General features: G+C 41.1%; 1 protein-coding gene across 17 annotated transcripts in view; it reads right to left on the bottom strand.

Moving 5' to 3' along the window:
- The window catches only part of stxbp5l (syntaxin binding protein 5L), a 99,687-nt gene that overhangs the window by 75,877 nt on the left and 2,176 nt on the right, over positions 1-21,634 (bottom strand). For all 17 annotated transcript variants that reach the window (XR_002169737.1, XM_019882379.1, XM_019882375.1 and 14 more), the window contains one exon: positions 6,558-6,655. Coding sequence is in view for 16 of the 17 variants with exons in the window: in XM_019882379.1 (XP_019737938.1) it covers positions 6,558-6,655 (98 nt within the window). In the remaining variant the exon portion in view is untranslated. The remainder of the gene's footprint in view (positions 1-6,557; positions 6,656-21,634) is intronic.

The following is a 21,634-nucleotide window of genomic DNA, read 5'->3' as shown; positions in this document are numbered from 1 at the left end:
GACGCCATTTATGTAGCACTGTGAGTTGCCGCATACACAACTGTCGTCTGAAATATATTAACTTCACTTCAATGTTGGATGATACCTGCATTAATAGAAATGTTTCAAACAATATGATTATCTATCTATCTATCTATCTATATTTTTATTAATCGTGAATTGGGCTTGTCTTATTATGTAGTAATTTTGTTTTCGTGTGTGGCCTTAATTGTGCAGATTGATGGGAACGTCGGCTGGTGGGAGGGCGCATTTTGCTAATAATCTAGCAGTTGAGTTAACTAATACTGTGCTGTGACTGTAATTTGCTAAGAGTGCCATATCGCCACTGAGCAAATCGATAAAATTTAGACAGTAATTGATGCAAATCAACTCAAGACACGACCGCAATAACATTCTCGAAATGGGCTAAATTAGCCAGTCTTGATAAGCAGCATCTACTTATTACATTAAAAACATTATCGCATCCTCACGGTCAATCAGTTACCAGCAAGCCAGTACTTAGCATATGATTCATACTAATTGATTGTATGCCTCACAATGGGTCAGCCGACTCCCAATAGTCAATATTTCGCCACACAAGCGTGCAGATGCATGTGACACGACAGCTTTGCGGCTCCAATTAAACAAACAATACGAGTGCACAGAGATCAATTAAGCATTCAGCACTGTCTCACTGTGTCATTCATCGGCCTGCAAACATAATCACTATGTTGCTGCGCTCAGTAGCTTAGTTACTCCGGAGCGCATCCAAGGCCATAATCAGACGCAAAAGTGTGCGAGATGTGTTTGCACACACCACGCTTGCATTTGCATAATTTTTGGAACCACAAATGCTGCGTCCAAACTTGAGCTCATTATGCATCGGCACACACTGTCACAGGCGAGGCATGATCAGTCCTGCCGCAGACTCATTTGCTCCTGATTGAAGATCTCCTGATACCATTTACAGCTCTCTACTTGCCAACTGTAGGAGCAGTAGTAGTAATGATAATGATAAGGTACATTTGCGTAGTACCAAAGGGTCACTTTATAAAATAAGGAAGTAAGTTGTCGAGAGAAATGTTTATGATGAATCTGAACAAGCTCAGACTGTGCTGAGCGGGGGGGGGGGGGGGGGGGGGGGGGGGGTCTGATCTGTCTGTGCCTACCTTTTGTCAAATCAATATCAGATTTCAGGAAAAGGAATGTTTTTGGAGAGCTTATGGCATTAGCTCTACAGCTGATCACAGCACTTTACATAACCCGTGACCCCGAACAAGACTATGGAGAATACAAGACACTTTACAGTATTGTCATTGTTGCAGAAACAATGGCAATCAATTGGGCGTCTTTCTGTTAGCAACACATCACAAGCATCCCAACTATATACATGGATCAAAAATTATCTACACGTGTAACCAAAGTAGCAAATCTTTATACAGCAAAGAACAAGACGTCAGCGATCTGCCAGAGGCCTGTTCTCAGCATCTAATATCGCAGGATATAAACAGTGAGGAACAGTACAGAAGGATGTAATGAGTACATACATGTAATTATAGTAGACTGACACGGTAACATAACTATAAATATTAAGAGTGCAGTGAAACAAACAGCTCTGGGGTATAACAGAAATAGCAAAGCAATAAATGCTGCACACTTATATCACACTCTACACTCGACTCTAAAAATAAAACATATACATGTAGGATGCAGCCCTTCCACACGGTAGATGTAAAGTTGAAGCCAGAAGGCTACTAGGCATTTAGAAACTGCAAAATTGTATTTCCTTGGGGTGTCTCTGTGTGATATTAAAATTGGTCTGATGAACTGAAACCTTTTGGATGTGATAAATATGCAAAGAATACATAAATGAGGAAGGAATACTATTTCACAGCGCTGCATATTTGGTACGCACCACTACTGTGTAAACATTTACAGATACTCTACACACCAAAACCCCATCACTAGCCTGACATATAAAGTCTGGGTAGGAGCAATGTTAGCAGGGTCTGTATGTGGAGGTACTTCCAGGACAGTGACATCAACATTTTTAGGGGACTGCGAATTATGCTCTGATGAACTCCTCTGACAATGATGGGGGTGGCAGACCGGAAAACATAGAATTTTGCAAATCCCACCATCCACTCCTTTCCACATGCATAGTGTCCAGAATTGGGTTTCTTTGACAGTCTGGAAAAGTGCGATATGAATTTTTTTTTTTTTTGCACTTTTTCCTATGCACTTTTTCCACTTTAAAGTAATTTGCAGTTGCTCTTGTGTCGTGCAGATGACACTGTGTTGACGCTGGCTTCACAGAGCACTCCACTGTGTCGCACTGTTCTTGTTTATGGAACCCACAGACACGCTGCCCTGCTGCTGAGCTCGTGCATCTATCAGTGCCAAGCTTACACATCCAATGTAGCCTGTCGAGAAGTGGCGCATACCGAACCCCATTGTACCATTTTGTGGACAAGTGTAATTACAGCTACCTGGTGTTATTTTATTTTTTTTACTCGAGTGGGCATGGGGAGGGGGCGGCCATTTGAGGAGAGCTATTTATTTGTCCAAGAGGGCAAGGGGAGGAAATATGGCGATTTTGCAAAATGCAGTAATTAGTCACATGACACTGTCACTTTGCTCCACCGAAATGGTTATTATTGGCAGCATAGTGAGACAGCCAAAGGGAGAAATCCAAACCGAAATACAAACCTAGAACCTTTTTGCAATAAGGCAACTGGGCCAACCTCTGATGCACTCTGCTTTCAATAATCCACTTTTAGTATCAACACATTTAATGAAATGAAATATCTTCTTTTCGAGCAACAATTTTGCTCAGTAATTGGACTTCTATGAGTCATTTAGGAACGGTTGCTATTAGTGTCAAATTTCCCCCATTTTGCTGCATTGCAGAAATAAATAGAATGAAGGTGACAGGTTGAGACAGGGAGAGTAAGGCTATGGAGGATAGAGGAAGCATGAATGTAATAAATGCAGGCCGAAATCAAGAGGAGTTAAAGCCGATTGGGGGGCAAGTCGAAAAACAGCAAAACAGAAAGTGTAGCTATGGAGAAAGAGAATCAGCAAGGGCCCTCATGAGAGCACGAGATGTGTGCAGCATGTCAATACAAATGCTAAGTCACTCAAGGGCTCGCATCCAGCCGCAATCTCTGTTTCGCTTCACAGCCAAACGGTGGAATTTCAAGGGAAGAGATGACACGATAGTGAGATGGCACAAAGGAGATCACATTGCCTCATTTGGCTGAGCTTATCGCATAATGAAGACTCGTTTTAATGGCTTTTCATCAGCCACATCTTTATACACCTTTTATTCTCCCACGCTAGAATTCACTTTCTCACAAATGTTCAGACAACATCGCATCTCTCTTTTTAGCTTTTCAATGTATTTTTCTACCTTCACCCTCCCCAATTTTCTCTTAGCAGCAGAACACAACGTCTGTTCATCATCTATCCCAGCAGGACCAGCAGCGTAACAACTGCAGCATCGATAATTGTTTGCTGCCTCTTCCTCGGGTTCCCTACGGGGATGCTCAGAACACCGTGTATTTATGAGAGTGTAATCTCCCACCCAGGTCCTACTGACACGCCATCTCCTTTCCTTGTGACCGGGCGACCCAAGGCGTGGACTGTTGGAGGGACAGTTGTGAGCTTGCGACATGACAGCTGTGCAAAGAGAAATGACAGGGCGGAAGGGAAGACGAGGAGGAGGAGGAGGCCTCTGCGTTAAGATGCTTTAGAGCAGTGTTTCCCGACCTTTACTACGCTATACATGTGGTAGGTAGATTACATTGGAACAAGCTCACAAAATGACAAAACATGTATTACAGATTTGTATTTCTTTTTTTATGGGTTTTACAGTCTACAAGTAGGTCTGGGCAATAAATTGAAATTTAATCGCGTTTTCAATGTTGGCTCCTCTCGAAAACATTATAATCGAAGAAAAACAATTAGCGTGCCGAACAGCACGCTATATTTTCAAGCGCTGGAGTTTGTGAAAGTACCCTAAATGCACAAGCTGATGGATGGCCTTGTTATGTGATTTTGCCCTGACCTGAGCATGCTTTAAATTGTTTAATGATAACTCTCTTGGAGTTTACTATCAAATTAAACATATAAAGAAGAAGAATAAAAGAATTCCACTCAGTGTATACTTAAGCACAAGACGTGCTTCGTTTTACAAACAAGGCCAGCCTAATGCTTAAATCGATGTCAAATCTCATTGACATGCTAAAGAGAAATTAGCATTGACTTCCAGGAGCAATAAATTCTTCAAATGATGAAATGTGTGCACTCTATTCACTCACGGCATCATACTGCCGTTAAAAGACCAAAACGCACGCAGCGGGAACAGCTGATATTTATTTGTATTTAATGTTCTTTATGATATCATTTTTGTCTATTACTATTTTACTCCGTTACAAATGATTTTCTGGATATTCTATCAAGGTATTATTAAAGTTGAGTTTTCAAGGAATTTTTGTTCTCGTATCAACACACATTTTCACATGGTATGGCACAAACTGATACCTGTGGCCCCGTTCAGCCCAATGCGTCACAAGACTTAAAAATAAAAATACCGGGTAGAACAATTAGAACAAATGAGATAAAATTGAGAAACTGGTACTTTCTGTTAATTGAAATACAGATGATCTTGATTTAATATACTCCCAAATTTCATGACTAAGCATGAAATTTCGGCCTGTTTCATTGAATACAAAATATTTGTATAAGTGTCCCTTGTAGTGGAAAAGCGTTAAATTGTTATGCCTGTCACGGTCATATAAACAGACAACCGAAGCTGCATTATTTGTCATAAATGAATGATAATTTTCAGACCAAAAAGTGACATTGGAAAATTTCCAATGGAACACCTGATGATTTCTCACAGCACATTGTGCCGCAGCACAGCTGTTGGAAATCACTGCACTGGAGTTGCGTCTATTTATAGTATCTCACACGGTTCCAGTGGGATGCATAATTTCTGCAACGTCAGTACACGCATGAACATTTAATGTCCCATGCAATGTTTTGTACTAGAAAGATATGTTGCTTTATGTCACACCGAGTTCAACTTAAGAGTGTCCCTGGGCACAGACATTCACGATCCTGCCTTGGATCTGTGAATTGAATTTGCATTTGGCAAAGTGTCCACTGCATGTGATCGACAGACTAATTGACAACTAAATCAGTGCTGCCTTTCACAAGTGAAAACACAACCAATTATTTGATTCTCTTATTCTCCAATTCAGGACTCAAAACAGCTTCCCCTTGGAAACCCGAAGCCGCATTCCGTGGCACAAGGAGGCGGGGTGAGCAGTGGCTCATTTGCATGACACATTACCACGCACACCCTGAAACTTCCTGCTTTCAAGAGCCGTAAAAAGAGGATGAAAAGTCAAATGCAATATTTGATCCTTGAGGTTATCTGACCAAAGGGAGACATCGGGGCCTGGGAACTGTGTGTGTGTGTGTGTGTGTGTGTGTGTGTGTGTGTGTGTGTGTGTGTGGAATAATAAATACATCTTCTGATCTCCTGTAAAGGCCTCTTTGCTATTCTGTAGATGTTCAAACACAGAAGGAAAACTACAATAACCTGGTGATCTAGCCTGCATTTTTGCAATTTGTACATTGCAATGTGTTTCAAACGCTCAACTGATTTTTGCCAGAAAATGACCTTAATAACTCTAAGTGAGCCGCATTAGTGCTAAAAAGACACTACCAGACAGCAACAATACATAAAAAATACACCAGCTATCAGAGTCCATTCTCCTCTCAAAAATGTTATTTCCATGATCAACATATTCTGCGAAAGAAGAAGAAATAAATGACTATTATCAGCAGTGGTAGAGATGCTGTGATTATATTTGGGCTTACATAAGAACCTAAATACACATGGCAAGCCAAATGTGAATGCTTGTTGTTGAGATCCAGCCAATTTTCGGTGAGAAAAATGTTGAAAAATGACCCAAAACAGTCTTTTGTGAGGAAAAGGCTTGGAACAGGATGGTCATGATTTAAAATTGAAACTAATAACTTCTGCGGAGGTCCTCTTGACCAAGTCACTGAAGTCCCCCCTGAAACTCAGCTCATTGTGTGTGCCCCCTCAATCAAACATCTCACCCTTCAAGCCTGCATGTGTGCTCTGCTTCTCCGTGGCGCGCCACAAAAATATACAACGGAGTGAAAATTGAATTTCCCCTTGAAGGATCATTGATTATTATCGGGATAAAACCAAATGGATTCTTCCTCAGCCCATGGAGCATGTCTCCACAAGGTTTTGTGATGCGAAACAAGTCCTGTTCATGTCCTTGGCCGAGGTAATGATAAAGAATATTTTGGTGGCAAAACAAAGATGAGCCAAAACGCAAATTCTCAGAGGTGGTGTTTGCGATCGCCCTTCTTGATTTTGCTCAGATATAATCTCACAGTTGGGGGGGGAAAATGAACAGATATCAGGATGGACTATGTTGCTTTGCCACTGTTTTCTTCAAATGTTTGTATACATACAGTTGGATGGCGTGTCTCCGTGGTGAGGTGAGGGTGAGCAGGTGAAAGGATACATCCGAACACCACCTGATCTGGAGCCGATGGCCAGGATCTTCTGCACAGGGTCAAAGGCCAAAGCAGTGGGCTGGTAAGGGAATCCATGGCGCACCGTCTGCAAGACAAACGCACAAAACAATGTTTACTGCCTGCTTTTGTGACCTTGTACTGTTCCGTTTTCAGCTGAAGCGGTGCTTTTTAAAAATAAAAGTTCATTTTGTAAAATCTGTGACATTTACTTCAATGAAAAACGATGAATGAATGCCTTCGGGCTGTATGCCATCGCCAGTAATAGCCGACAAAGTGTTTTTACAGACACAGCCCCCTTGTATGTCTGAAAGCATGATTACGAAACCTGCAGGACGTAAGTGTGTGTACCACAAGATTACTTTAAGCTCCAGGAACTCCGTCTTTTCATATCAAAGGATATCGCATGAACATATTTTCATCTACAGACTTCCAAGTTGAAATACAGTGGCTTGCAAAAGTATTGGGCTCCCTTGAACTTTTTGACCTTTTGCCACGTTTCGGGTTTCAAACAAAGATATAAAATCATCAACAAGTAGGAAACAATCGTGAAGCGGGACGAAATTCATACTTTTAAACTAATTTTTTTAGAAAGTAAAAACTGAAAAGTCGGGCATGCGATAATATTCAGCCCATTTACTGTCCGTGCAGCCAACTGACTCCAGATGTTCCCTGATGATTTTGGAATGATCCAATGTTGACCTGAACGATTGATGATGACAAATAGAGTCCACCCGTGTGTTATCGAATCTCATTATAAATGCAACTGCTCTGCAATGGTCTTAGAAGTCTGTTCAAAGAATATTGAGAAACAAACAGCATCATGAAAACCAAGGAACACACCAGGCTGGTCAGGAACAAAGTTGTGGAGCAGCAAGAGGATGCGAAAAGATTTAACAAGCTTGAAACGTCTTGCGGAGCACACACATATTGAAATGGAAAGAGTACCACACAACTGCAGACCTACCAAGACCTAGCCATCCCTCCAAACTAGGGGTGCTAGTTTCAAATGGTCAACGCATCAGCAAGCTCTGAGAAGCCTGATAACAATCCTGGTCATTTGAATCAGGTATTTTGGAATCGGGAGACATATAAAACAGGGTGGATAGAGGATGTTGAGGACCGGACTTGGGCACCCCTGCTCTAAACTTTTAGCCCAAACAAAGAGAGTACTGATCAGAGATGTGACCCCATGATCACTGTGGATTAACTGCAGAGACCCACAGCTAAGGTGGGGAAATCGGTCCATTGGTCAACTATATTAGTCACACACTGCACAAATCTGTTTTTTTTATGGAAGAGTGGCAAGAAAAAAGCCATTTCTCTAAGACGACCATAAAAAGTCCCGTTTGAAGTTTGCCAAGACACAACAAAGATGTGGAAAAAGGAGCTCTGGTCAGATGTAACCAAAATTGAACTTTTGGGCCAAAATGCAAAAAAGTTATGTGAAGCATAAAAGCAAAGCTGGACATCACACGGAATACATCATCCATCGGTGACAGCAGTCGCGTGATTTGGGGTTTCTTTTCTTCAGCAGGGATAGGGAATACAGTTAGAGATGATGGGATGATGGATGGAGCCAAATACGGAGCAATTTTGGAAGAAGCCTGTTTGCGTCTGCAAATGAATCACCGAAAAAGTTCCATCGCCCCATTTTTTTCACCCAATTTGTGTTATCTTTTTTTTACCCAAGTGTAGATTGATTGGAGAGCAAATTGTCCATTGTTGGGATTGTGAGGGGGAATGGTTGTTTATCTCGATGTGAATTGTAATTGGCTGGCGACAAGTCCAGCTTGTACCCTCGCTTCTTGCTCAAATTTGGCAGGAAAAGGCTTTCAACTCACCTGTGAAGCTAATGAGCACAAGCTACAGAAAATTGATGGATGGGAACGGATTCGTATGCTCATGGTGAAACGTGGAAGTACTGAGACTTTTCAATTATATTCACATCATCAAACACTGGTGAGAAAACAAAACTTATTTTACAAACAAGTATTCGCAAGGGAGTTCTGTAATTCCACACAGGTCTCTCACGGGCACACTACTGATTGCGTATGCACATATTTGAAGACAACATTGACAATGAATTCAAATTATGATGAGCTGAATTCTTGATTGAATTGCAAATACAAAAATAAGATTATAAGGTCAGGTACGGTCTCTTCTTAAGACTGCAGTTCAAGACATAACCCGAAACGAAAGGATATATGGTTAAAATTTGATTCTTGACAACCGGCCGCAGAATTGACAAAGTAAAAGACAACTTCTCTACCCCTATCTCTGAATTTGTTTTCCTCTACGCAGCCGTCTTGCATGAGACAGTTCCCACTTTTGCCTTTATGACCGTAATCTACTCCACTCGGATGTGGAGGCATGGACATTACCAGTGTGGAAGTGGTGTACAAAGTGCAAAGTGAGGCAGAACAATTATAATGTTACTGATGCTAAAAACTGATTTTTTTTTTTTTTTTAATCTAGTGAACATAAGTGGAGGTTGTTTGTTTGCGTAGAGCTGCCAGAGTTGTGTAACCCCTCTGCTCAACCTCATCTCCTGGGCCTTTGAGCTTTAATTAAGCATGCACAGGCATGAATTTGGAAAGATAATATGAGTGTCTGTGGGCAAACACGATGAATTCACTCAGTGCTGATCCAAACAGATAGAGGAAAAATGAGAAACAACACAAAGAGCACTACGAGGACCGTTTACGCCAGCGTGAACGCAATGTTTTTGTGGCCTGAATGGAACAGTAAATTCCCATACAAAAGGAAACAGTGCTTTCGACACTCCACATGGACAAAATAAATCTCTTTGCGTACATCAACAATGTTTTTCTTCCGTTTCTACAATGCTTATTCTAATGACAGTTGCAGATGAGCTGGAGCCAATCCCAGCTCACTGGCCATGAAGTGGGGTGCACCTTGGACTGATCGGTGGCCAATTGCAAGACACAGACACAAACAACAACTCACTCCCATGATAACGGGGGGGGGGAAACACCCTGAATCGGTTGCCAGCCAATCGCAAGGCACACAGAGATGAACAACCATCCACAATTTAGAGTGTTCAATCAGCTTGCAATGCATATTTTTGGAATGTGGGAGGAAACCGGAGTACCCGGAGAAAACCCACGCAGGCCCAGGGAGAACATGCAAACTCCACACAGGGAGGCCAGAGCTGGAATTGAACACGGTACTTCTGCACTGTGAAGTCGATGCGCTAACCACTGGACTACCACACACACACACACACACACACACACACACACACACACACACACACTATATATATATTAAAAAAAAAGAGGAAGTCAGAGCATGTAGAACAAAAACTCCAAATGGAAGCCATAATTTGAACCTTCAAAACTCTGCTAACCAACAGTCCACCATCCTGCCACGTACAATCAGTGAGACTGTATTAATGCCACAATTTTCTGTATGTAATTCTTTATAATTAACTATTGTCATTAGCACAAAAATATAATTAGAGTGGAAGCGGGTCACATAGTGTGCGCCGTAAAGTTGTGGACTATTTTTTTCCCCCACAGTTGTCTGGTTGGGTCACTTTCAGCCATGTTGCTCTGTGGGCAGCGGGCCAAAAGCCGCAATGTCTTTTATGTGGCTATGCATAACTTGTGAAACCTCAGCGAATGTTGCCAGACTTGGCCTCAGTGAGCGTCAAAGTACATATCAATGCCACATTTTCATCACATTTTGGGATTGCTGTGCCACCAAGATTTTCAAATCATTTGTATCGGTCTTTTAGCCCAGTGAAGGCATTTTTCTTCCTGTGCAATTTCTGAAGTCATGTTGAGATATTTTTGAAACTATTCTATTATTAGGCAAGTTCACTGTTGCAGGTACAGAGCTGGAATGAGATCGGGTCGATTCATCATTCGTTGAGCATGTTGTCAAGAATCTCTCATCGTGTCTGTTCCTCACTGAAGTGTTCACATTCAAAACAAAGAGCCATGCGCGCGCGCACACAAACACACACACACCAACACTCATCCTCTGGGAGTTTCCACCAGACCCTGTCATGTGCTTTGACCCCACTCGAGTGCACTGTTGCTGGGATACAAACGAACCACCCCCACATATACATACAAAGTACAAGAGAGCCGAGAAGTGCATTTACTCTGATGATTCCGAGAGCAGCTCATACATATTGCAAGGCCGCCAATGTTATCAGGCTGTTTTTAGTCACTGTCTTTCAGTGAATCAGTATTTGTCAAGAGAGTTTGATCCTTCCATCTTCCATCTATTCATGCGCATGCACCAGGGGCCGTGTTCTTTTGCCTCGGAAAAACACTTGCCGGCTGCCGTTTAATAAATATTCAATGCATGTTCAAACTCAGGTTGCTACCCATTATATACACCGGTATATTGATTATGCCCATTTCCGCCACACCCACAGTGGGAAAACAAAACCTAAAAGGAGTCCTTATGTAAAGTGATGCACGTATGGTAGCCAAGACATGCATTTGGAAATGCCGCTGCCGTTCACCTGCAGCAAAGTACCAGTGTGAATGCTGCCAGAGGCTGCATTACATCAACTCTTCTCCGCATCTGGATTCTGCCTCCCTTTTCCGTCATTCTCTTGTATTGGTTGCTCACACAACCTTTAAGCACACACGGCTGATGTTCTGTTCGATAGCCCGACATGTAAATCCTAAACGCCACCGAGTTAAACCACCTCGCATCACCCACCATTCTCTCTATCGCTCTCCAAACAGTGTTGAGCTGCAGAGATGGTCTAGACCTCTGTTTCTATAAATAGAAAGCAGTGCCCATGTCTCCTACTGCCAGCTCGAGCGACAAACATTGAGTGTCATCATCACACCAGCCCCATTTCTTACGTATAAGCATGACACTTGTGTGTATTTATCGACAACAAACGTGCACCATTTTCAAGTTACGGTATTGAGATATTTTAGCAACTACATACCATTAATTATGTGGGTAAAGCCTATACATTATGAAAATCGTTTATTTTTAAATCCCCATGCCCTGACCAAAAGTCCTACAGAAAAAAAAAAAGGCATATCTGAAATTTGAACGTTTTCAAGGTGTTAGAATAGATCAAAAGGATCAGAGTAGACCTTGGTTGGAAAACAGTGTTAGAATTTATAAGGGGTGTGCTTTGATGATTCCAGAATGGCGCCTGCTTACAATATTATCGGCACTGATTCAATGAAAATAGCATGGAATTTTAATGTTGGTAATATTTTACTAAATTATAAAACATATGTTTTTACGATTACATTATCCATAATAAAAATGTATTCTTTACACATACCTGCAATAAAATGTTTTCTTCGATAGATAGATTGATAGATAGATAGACGATTACAGAAGAAAAAGATGAAAACTGATTTTGGATTATATTTCAGACTTTTTTTTTTTTTTTTAACACGCTACATGCATCAATTTGCAGAGACTAATCCAGCCACATCATCTAGAGAATGAGATGGCTGAGCTCCAGCTATGCCCCCCCCCCCAAAAAAAAAACACTTATTGTGTTGCTGAAAGCATTACATTCAGCGCTGATGCTGAAGCATTTCCTCCCGCGCAGCACATGAATGCGCACACTCGTGAGGAAAAGCTCGGTTAAATTTGCAGCATGATAGCTCAGAGGCTGAAAACTAAACAAAACCCAGAAGCATATTTCCATGCTGACTTGAATGGCAAGTATTGGATTAGTAAATGATACGCATTGTCGACAGTGGGAAAAGACATAAAATACTCATCTATTATATTTCAGCCATTATTTTAGTCATTTATGGCAAATTATCACATATGTATATGATACAATTCAAAATTATTTGGAAATGCGTTTGTAAAAATAAAGCAACTTCCCTTCTCGCATCAACAGACAGCAATTTGTTTGTGCACCAGGTCATTCGTAACCTTCGATTCCATAATAAATACACACATTTTATGTGCTCACAGTTAGTCTGGGAATGTTCCCTTACTGCTTTTGCATAAATGATGAATACCCCCTTTCCACAGATACAACTGGGCACACAGTCTGGCAGTATTTTAGCAAGCAAACCTTTCAGGTCGAGGAAAAAGGTTTAGTGTATGTTTCCTCAGATAAAGGCGTGGATTCAATAGCCATGGAAGCAGCAATTTTAAGAATGGCGAGGGAGGAGGAGGAGATTGTTATGACTAAATACTGCCATTGGATGATGCATTTTAACTTATGAACAAAGTAAATTACAGGGCGCTGTAAATGAAAAACATCACATACAGTTCTACTAAACATAGACTGTCCAGAAAGAAATCTTAATTTGCATGCACACATGCTAAAACCCAGCCATCCGTTTTCTAATCCATTTATCCTAACGAGGGTCACGGGACTGCTAGAGCCTATCCCAGCTGTCTTCGGGCAGAAGGCAGGGTACAATCTGAACTGGTTGCCAGCCAACCGCAGGGCACACATAGACACATTCACACCGAGGACCAATTAAGAGTGTTCCATTCACCTGCCATGCATGTTTTTGGAATGTGGGAGGAAACCGGAGTACCCGGAGAAAACCCACGCAGGCACGGGGAGAACATGCAAACTCCACATTGGAAGGCCAGGGCCTGGAATCGAACCCTGCGCCTCTGCACTGTGAGGTGGACGTGCTAACCAGTCGACCATCATGCCGCCTACATTTTTAAAATATGTCATCATTTCCCATCCATCCATATTCTACCCCCATTTGGACTGGCAGCGAGAGAGAGCCTTCTTCCAGCCGATTTCAAGCTAAAGGCAGACAAAACACTGGACCGGTCGCCAGTCATTCACAGGGAATGTATAGAGACAGACAACTATTCACACTCTCATTTACGCAGTCACTGAATGAGAACTTGAGGCAAGGTAGAAAAGCGCGATATAAGTGACAGCCCGTTTAGCATGAAACCAATATTTAGTTTGTTTTGAAATGTGTACTGATACAATTGAGTAAGCGGTGCCAAAATCAATCCATCATATGCTTTGTATGAAGAAGAAAAATACATTGCTTGCCCTTGTGAATAAATCTCAAGTGTGAAAGAAAATGTTTTTAAGCAAGCTGTGTTTTGAATGATGCTTTGGCAAGTGTCCATTAGTGAGGATCATGTTCTCCCTCTCATGCTATTGAAGGAAAGAGATTTTCATCTCTGTTCCACTTCCGTCCACACTTTGTAGAAAGCTCTTTACATTCATTGTTTTATCGTCGACCGTATGCAAAACGATGTTCAGCCTACACCTTGCATCATCACCATGAAGATATATGGATGGTATCACTGTCTACAATTGTGAATCAAATAAGTTTGATTAACAAAGTGTGTTAAGTGTGTGTGTGTGTGTGTGTGTGTGTGTAATAGATTGTTTCCCATTAAAATCGACTGACAAACAATACATTGATGGCTTCATTTTTTTTATTTTTGCCTTTTAATTAAAAAAAAAAAGTCCAATCGAACAAAATGTACAAATTACCTGCACTAAATATTGATTAATGTAAACATTCATATAAAAACTGCCACCTTTATTAAATATAGGTGTTGATTAAGCAACGCATCATGCGTGGGATTACCATTTTGAATATGCATCTGACATGTTTGTCAATTCATCATCCACGTAAATGAATCACGACATCTAGGGCTGATTAAAGCTATGTGGACATGTCCTTGAACGAGAATGACGCCATGGTTACAGAAACCAGAGTGCATTCCATCTGGCGGTGCCTGAAAATGATTTTTTTTTTTTTTTTTTTTTTTAATCGCTTGAACAAAGCATCCACAACAAACCGGGCTCATCATTTTGGTGAGATACAAAACCTCATATACAACAATTTGCACTCACGAGGAGCCACACGTCACAAAAATGACTGTGTATGATTGTGGCGCTTAATCAAGCATGGCTAGAGAAGAGACACCCTTAACAGGCTTGATCTGTTGAAGAGAGTGCACTGGAGTGCAATGAGAGGCTGTTTGAAAAGCTCAGCTGATTCTATTTGCACAACATGAGGTGAGGCAAGCAGCCTACGGACTGAGTGGACAGAGAATTTTGGAAGCCCACACACAATCGGGAAGAAGCTAATTCACTTTTGAACACAAACACACACACATACGTTGCCAGTGACTCTCCATCATGTCCGTTTGCTTTTATCCAGCCCTGATTAAGGGAGTGTTGTTTGAAACAATTCGGGTGTTACATCTCCAGAACTTGTTTGAACCTGAAATGTAATACATGGCACAACTATTCGATGCTTCTGCAGCATCACAACTGTCTTACTGCATCGTAGTCTCTAAAACGCATCTTGACGGAGAGTCAGATAAAATGCCTTACAAGTACGGAATCTCCTACGAAAACTGAAAGGGCACATTCAAGCTGGACTTTGATTAAATCGCCATCAATTGAAACTAACTGCTGCAAATGAGAGATAAACACCTCAAACATGTTTGTCTCTAAAAACGTGTTAACATTACGACAGTTTATTGACATTATGTCACAGAGAGAAACAACAGTATTGTCAATAAAAGACAGTCAAGGCAAACACAAATATACGTGGAAAAGTGTGCAGAATAACAACCACCAAAAAAAAAAAAAAAATGCTAAAGAAAAGAAAATACGAAGTGTCTACAGGTGTATTTCCAATTACAATATATACGATACGCAAACAATCCAGATAAGGGTTGTTCTCAGAAATCATGGTCCGGGAGTGTGACATGTAAACCCCAAACCAAAATATATGCTTAAAATCAGAACTTGGTGCGGTGTGTTATGAATATCTAAAGATAGTTCACTCAACCGTCTGATTGCAGGAGATTGTTGAATGTTATAATCTATTCTGTGTTACGGTTGTTACATGGACACCAAACACCGAGCACTCACGTACCAAATCAGGGGTGTCCAAACTCGGTCTTCAAGGGCCGATGTCCTGCCGGTTATCCCTTGCTCCCCGCTGCAACACACCTGATTCAAAGGCTCGTCAGAGAGCTCTGAAGTAGCAAGATAACGATCCTGATCATTTGAGTCAGGTGTGTTGCAGCGGTGAGAGATGGGAAACGGACAGGAAATTGGCCCTTGACGACCGATTTTGGACACCTCTGTACCAAATTATTTTAAAATGAATTCCTTTTACACATGAACAGCTTTGCTGCCTTCATACAAAGATATTTAGTTGAAAAACTGTCTTTGTGATCAATAGATCTCACAGATAACATAGTACTGTACCATCAACTGATCAACTGTTTGCTTTGCAAAATACAAAATGCCCGAAGCTAAAGTGCATGCCTTTCAAATGCTGCTGACTCACACTTGTGAATACACAAAAAATAAATAAATAAATATTGCGTCCAACTGGCGTGAAAAGATGTACCCATCTATTTTACTGTATGGCCACTTCTAATAAAACAGGACATCACACTCAGCAAGTAAACTACTCGGTCATCACGGATTAAAAGGTTTATCGAACATATCGTATTTTCAAGTGAAACGACTTAAAACGCACAGTTTTAGTTTCGAAAGTAGTTCCAGTCGCTAATATTACGCCTTTTATTTTATTCAGCGTCGCAGTTATGGACTCAAAATGAAAGGTTGGTACTGGAATATTTTCCACCGACATATTGTCACGTGGTCGAGTGGTTAGCGTGTCAACCTCACAGCGCAGAGGTACCGGGTTCGATTCCAGCTCCGGCCTTCCTGTGTGGAGTTTGCATGTTCTCCCTGCACCTGCGTGGGTTTTCTCCAGGTACTCCGGTTTCCTCCCACATTCCAAAAACATGCATGGCAGACTGATTGAACACCCAAAATTCTCCCTAGGTGTGAGTGTGAGCACGGATGGTTGTTCGTCTCTGTGTGCCCTGCGATTGGCTGGCAACCAGTTCAAGGTGTCCCCCAACTCCTGCCCGAAGACAGCTGGCATAGGCTCCAGCACCCCCCGCGACCCTTGTGAGGATGAAGCGAATCGGAAAATTGATGGATGGATGGATATTGTCACATTATGAACAGCGTAGAACTCAACCAGTATTGTGTTGTAATCGCATTCTGCTAGTTTATTGGCTTCAACTGCTTCTGAAACGGATGCATTTTAAGGTTACAAATTGCTCTTTACATGAACGTATCAGCAGGTTACGAACCGCAAATAGTCACGGCAGATGTTATTCACCGCTCAAAATAGATTCACACACAACAGCACAAGTCTCAGTTTTTGTTTTTGTTTTAATTTCTGAATTATTATGGCCAATTTTGGAACCTGTCAAATCTGGTGATTAATTTTAAAGGGAAACAAATATTGACTCTCAAACTGGGGTCATCGACAGCAGCCTGTGACGAACCACCATTTCTAAGAACAACTCAAAAACATCCAGATAACATTTCATCAACTCAAAGCTTGCTTAATACTGAACCTTTACACACTATATCATGTCTAAACGTTTTTAACCATAGCAGAGAGGCCATCGTTCATTAGAGTTGGCTGGTTTCAGTTCAAGAGGCCATGAAGTAGGAAAGTAATAATCAGATTCTCTGAAGAAAGAGAAGCTCTTCCATCCCTGACACACAGCAGCTGTCAAAGTGCCTGTAAACTTGGTCCCGCCTTAAAAATCTTTCTGCTGTAAAAGTTCTGAGCCTGATGAAGTCACTTTTTTACTGCAGCTTTGACAACAGACTGTCTTTGCTCTGTTGTCCCTGGCTGGTTCGTTTATATTATGGAGCGTTAAAGTAGGTGATGTGTGGCTGCAATGGTGATGACAGATGGTATTCTACTTCTAGTAATTGCAACCCACATTTTCCTTTCATTTCCTCTTGTGCTTGTCCTCATTAGGGTCATGGGTGAGCTGGAGCCTACCCCAGCTGACTTTGGAAAAAAGGGAGGCTACACTTTCCACCGGTCACCAGCCAGCCACAGGGGGCATCCTGACAAACAACCATTTCCACAATTTAAAGTCTTCATTGAGCTAACCTGCACGATTCTGAAACATAGGAGGAAGGCGGAAAGAAAAACTCTCACAAGCACATGAAAACAACACACAGGAGGGCCTTAGACTTTTCAGCCGTAAGTCAATATTTGAAGCCAGAACCTTTCAACTGGAAGACATCTGTGCTAACCACCACACGTGTAAATCAACTACATTGGGATATTTGATCTGAATAGCCTCTATATCAGAATGTAAAGCATTAACGCACATTTGCACCATTTAATTTCAACGGAATATTACCCAGGTCTGTTCATAAACGACCATAAGCACAATTTTTGAGCATCTTTTTTGAGTGTTTGCTATGTGCAACAAGTACCAGGGTATATTTCCTTTATCCTGCCAGGAACGTTCTCTCTTGCCGTGCCAGGAGATCCATTTTTGAGAGAGTGATTGCGGAAGTTTACTTAAGGGAATTAGAGTCTGTTGCTGAGACTGCACATGCCTGGCATCACTCAAGATTCCTTTTGCGCCAAACGCCGATGACCCCGCCTGATTAAGGCGGCTCTTGGTGGCCAAGCTGCTTTTGCCTTTGCCGCAGAGCTCCATGCTCCGAGTGAATGTCAAACATCGATTCTCTGTCATAGTTTTGTTGAGCTTTTTTTTCTGTCAGCTTTCCTTTTTAGCCTGACCTCGCCTCCTTCTTACTCGAGAAACCCCTTGAGGCCTCTGACACATGGTAAAATGAGACTAGTTGGAAGTCCATCAGACTGACTCATCACACTCATTGAGAGTCTGCAGTGTTGCTGGGAACACAGTGAGGTGATGTCAGACAAAGGATTTAATGATCACCAAAAGGGAACAGAGGAGGATCAACCCGTCAAGCATTTACAGTATTTCCCTTAACTAATTCTGGACCAAACCGAATAATGTTTTTGGATTCTAGAAATTCAGGCTCAAACAAAGTGCGACAACAAAAATATTTATTGACAGAAAAGTGGTGCACTTTTAGTAGAACAAACAGAAATCGCTGGTCACAAGGAGCCAGGAGAAAAAAATTAATTAATAAAAGCTCTTGCAAAAGACAAGATACTAGGGAGCCACCAAGAATAAATAAACAAAATGTCAAGGAGGCAAAGAGCAAAAGCAATAAGAAAAAATAAAAATACTTAAGACTTCAAGACTCTATGAATAAAGAGAGCAACAATGGAGAGTATCGAGAGGCCGAGGAAACACTTGAAGCACTCCAGGGAGCAAGGTCAATAATCCGACAAGAGACTAGCCACCTTGGCAGTCCTAAAATACTTGGCAGACTTGATTGGTAAATGCTGGAAGGACACGCCCTTCACTTCAGCTGGGGCTGAAAACAAATCACACTTTCGAACTAACACTTTAGGGTACAACAAAAAAACCAAAATTTTTCCACAACACTGCAGTGAATGTTTACTATTGCCATGAGCAAAAGAAACACTCCTAAAAGTTTCAAGATATTGTGCTTAAATGTCCATATCATAAAGGAAATCATCTTTTCAATTATTCCATCTGGCATATAAAATACGTAGTAACCCATCCAAAAAGAGTCAAGCTGTTTCGGTTTAAAGCTCCTTGGTATAACTCCAGATGTTGAACGCACGATGTTACCTAAGATGAATCTGATTGCAATCAAATTAATCCTCAGCAGATGAGTAGCTGAAAAAAATACATTTAAAAAGTAATTACATTTTCCTGTAAAATGCGTCCTGTTTGATTTCCCTAACTGACATTGAAAAGATTTTTCCCATTCAGTGTGAATTTGCTGGTATGAAGAGTCATCGCAAAGCTCATTCTGACACATTTCCGTTAAGGACATTATAAAAGGAAATGGCCTGAAGATGTCCCATGGGTGGACATTTTAACAAGCTCTAGATCCTACAATATTAAGGAGTTTGCACTCAAACACGTGTGATAATGTGTGAGTGTCAAGTGGCCTCTTTTTTGTGGGGGGGTGTACAAGTTATTTTTTAACATTCCTTCAGGCTCTTGACGTGTGTGCCAAAACCGACACTATAAAGTATGCGCAAAGCATGGAAAATAAGACAGTGCTGTTTTTGTATGAATACATTTGAAAAAAATGCTACTTCAACGATTATGTCAATGCAACCAATTTATTGTTTCTTCTAAAGACTCAGCTATCGACCGAGACACCAAAAATATGTCTTCCCTTCAGATAGCCCAATGGCATGGCCACTTAAGAGTGCCTCATAGTTGGCCATAAGTGTGTGTACATGTCACGCAGCGAGTGTGTAGACCAGGGCTTCAGGCTGGTCCTGTCGATTGCAAATGCCTCGTTCTTGCCGTGTGAAAAAGCCCTGCAACAAGCCGGTGGGATATATTCCACCCATTGGGGGACTTTAAGTGGATATACAGTACTGTAATTTCACAGCTCAAACTTGTAATTATGCGTAGGCATAAGAAAGATTTTAGACTAAGCAGTATTTCCTTTTCCAGGTCTAACTCTTGGCAATTTTTTTGAAGTCATTAAAAATTTGACTAGGCTCTTAACAGCACTCATCTCTGGTTTGTAAAACGTAGTTCATTTATTTATTTTCACTTTACTGGGATTTTCATGCTCATTTGTGCTAGGCAGCTTTGTTTCATGACCCTGGAAAGCCTCCAAAAATTGACAGGTTCTTCTGGTTCTCCACTGTACAATGGGCATGCTGCTCTGAAAACATATCATCTTGCAGAGATAGCTAGCCGGCTAGCTAAACGTAGCCATAATATCAGAAAATGCATTCAGGAACTGTTTAACATCATGCCATAAAACTGTTTCTAGACTTTTCAAGCAGTCTCTGACAACAGATTTTTTTTTTACTGTTCTCTCGTCTCGTCGGCAGATATTTGGAACACACGTTGTTCCCTTTTGGTCCTGTTTGCACTCGCTGTGTGCTGACATTGCAGCACATTTCTCACCATACTTGCTTGTGTCAACGCGCCCAAGTGTAGCGTAAGCAAAGGAAAGCTTAATGCTTTTGGTCTTGTGTGGGCCATGTGCTGCTTTTATTTTAAGAGCATATTGTTTGTGCTCTATTTCTCCGTGTTTCACCTCTGTGTAACCTGGATGCTGCAACAGTAGTGTTGATGTGTCATGGTAATGTAACACAGTATAGCCTATTATGGGAAGATATTAGTGGATCAATTTAGGAATGCTGTTGGGCAAGAGCCAAACCAAGAGTGCTATTTCTAAGAGGTATTGTTTTGATAGTCGTTTGCTCGTTGGTGTGTTTGTTATGGCAGGATTCTAAAGGAATTACACAGTCAATTGCCAGATTGTGGAGCTGTGGCCCATGTGCCGAGAATGAACCGTTCAATTTTAATGCATTCGTTTATTTATATATTTGAATTCGGAATCAGCAATGGTACAATCCCTTTTATATTATCTTGTTCAAGTATCCTTTGTTTAAAGGTTTGTAACATCACCACCAATACGATTAATTAGCATATCTATGGCGTTTTGCATTGTTTGTCAGAATTAAGGAGCTGTTTATTAAGACAAATATGTGGTTGTTATAACTACAGAATAAGGAATTTTCTTTGGTTTATGTTAAGTTTGACAGTCAACCTGAGTGTGGAACCAAATCGACTGAAGCATTTTTCAGAAAAAGAAAAAAAAAACAATTCCCATTTGCCAAACCGCTGCTTTTTGTGAAGTGAATCGTGTTCAATGTCATCATACAGCGCTCAAATCACTTATTTTTTACTCCAATCCTGGCAAATAACCAAGAACAAAAGCGTGTGAGTGATTCCCAGCTCATATTCTCTCAGCCTCTTCTTAGAAATGAGAGGAAAGATTCAATGAGCCGTTCAGCTACCTGCTACCTTAAATTTCTCCCTTGATTTCATTCAGTCTGAGGGAGCGTTCAATAAAAGCTTCTACCAGCACTTCACCCACCACAATTTCCACTGCAGCCTACTTTGAAATTAAAACATGTGAAAGGGAATCCAAACAAAGGAGTTAGGGCAACTTCCCACACTTAAACGAGGAGGAAGCAAGTCATGACTTTGAGAAGTTAGCCAGGAAACCGCCCCCCCCACACACACACACACATATACACATACATACATACATATACATATATATATGTATATATATGTATGTATATATATATATATGTATGTATATATATATATATGTATGTAT

The sequence above is a fragment of the Hippocampus comes genome, unplaced genomic scaffold (assembly GCF_001891065.2).
Source record: "Hippocampus comes isolate QL1 unplaced genomic scaffold, H_comes_QL1_v1.1 scaffold111, whole genome shotgun sequence".
In the NCBI taxonomy this organism is placed as follows: domain Eukaryota; kingdom Metazoa; phylum Chordata; class Actinopteri; order Syngnathiformes; family Syngnathidae; genus Hippocampus; species Hippocampus comes.
The sequence above is the reverse complement of the archived record's forward strand: the minus strand, read 5'-3'. Positions and strand labels throughout refer to the sequence as shown.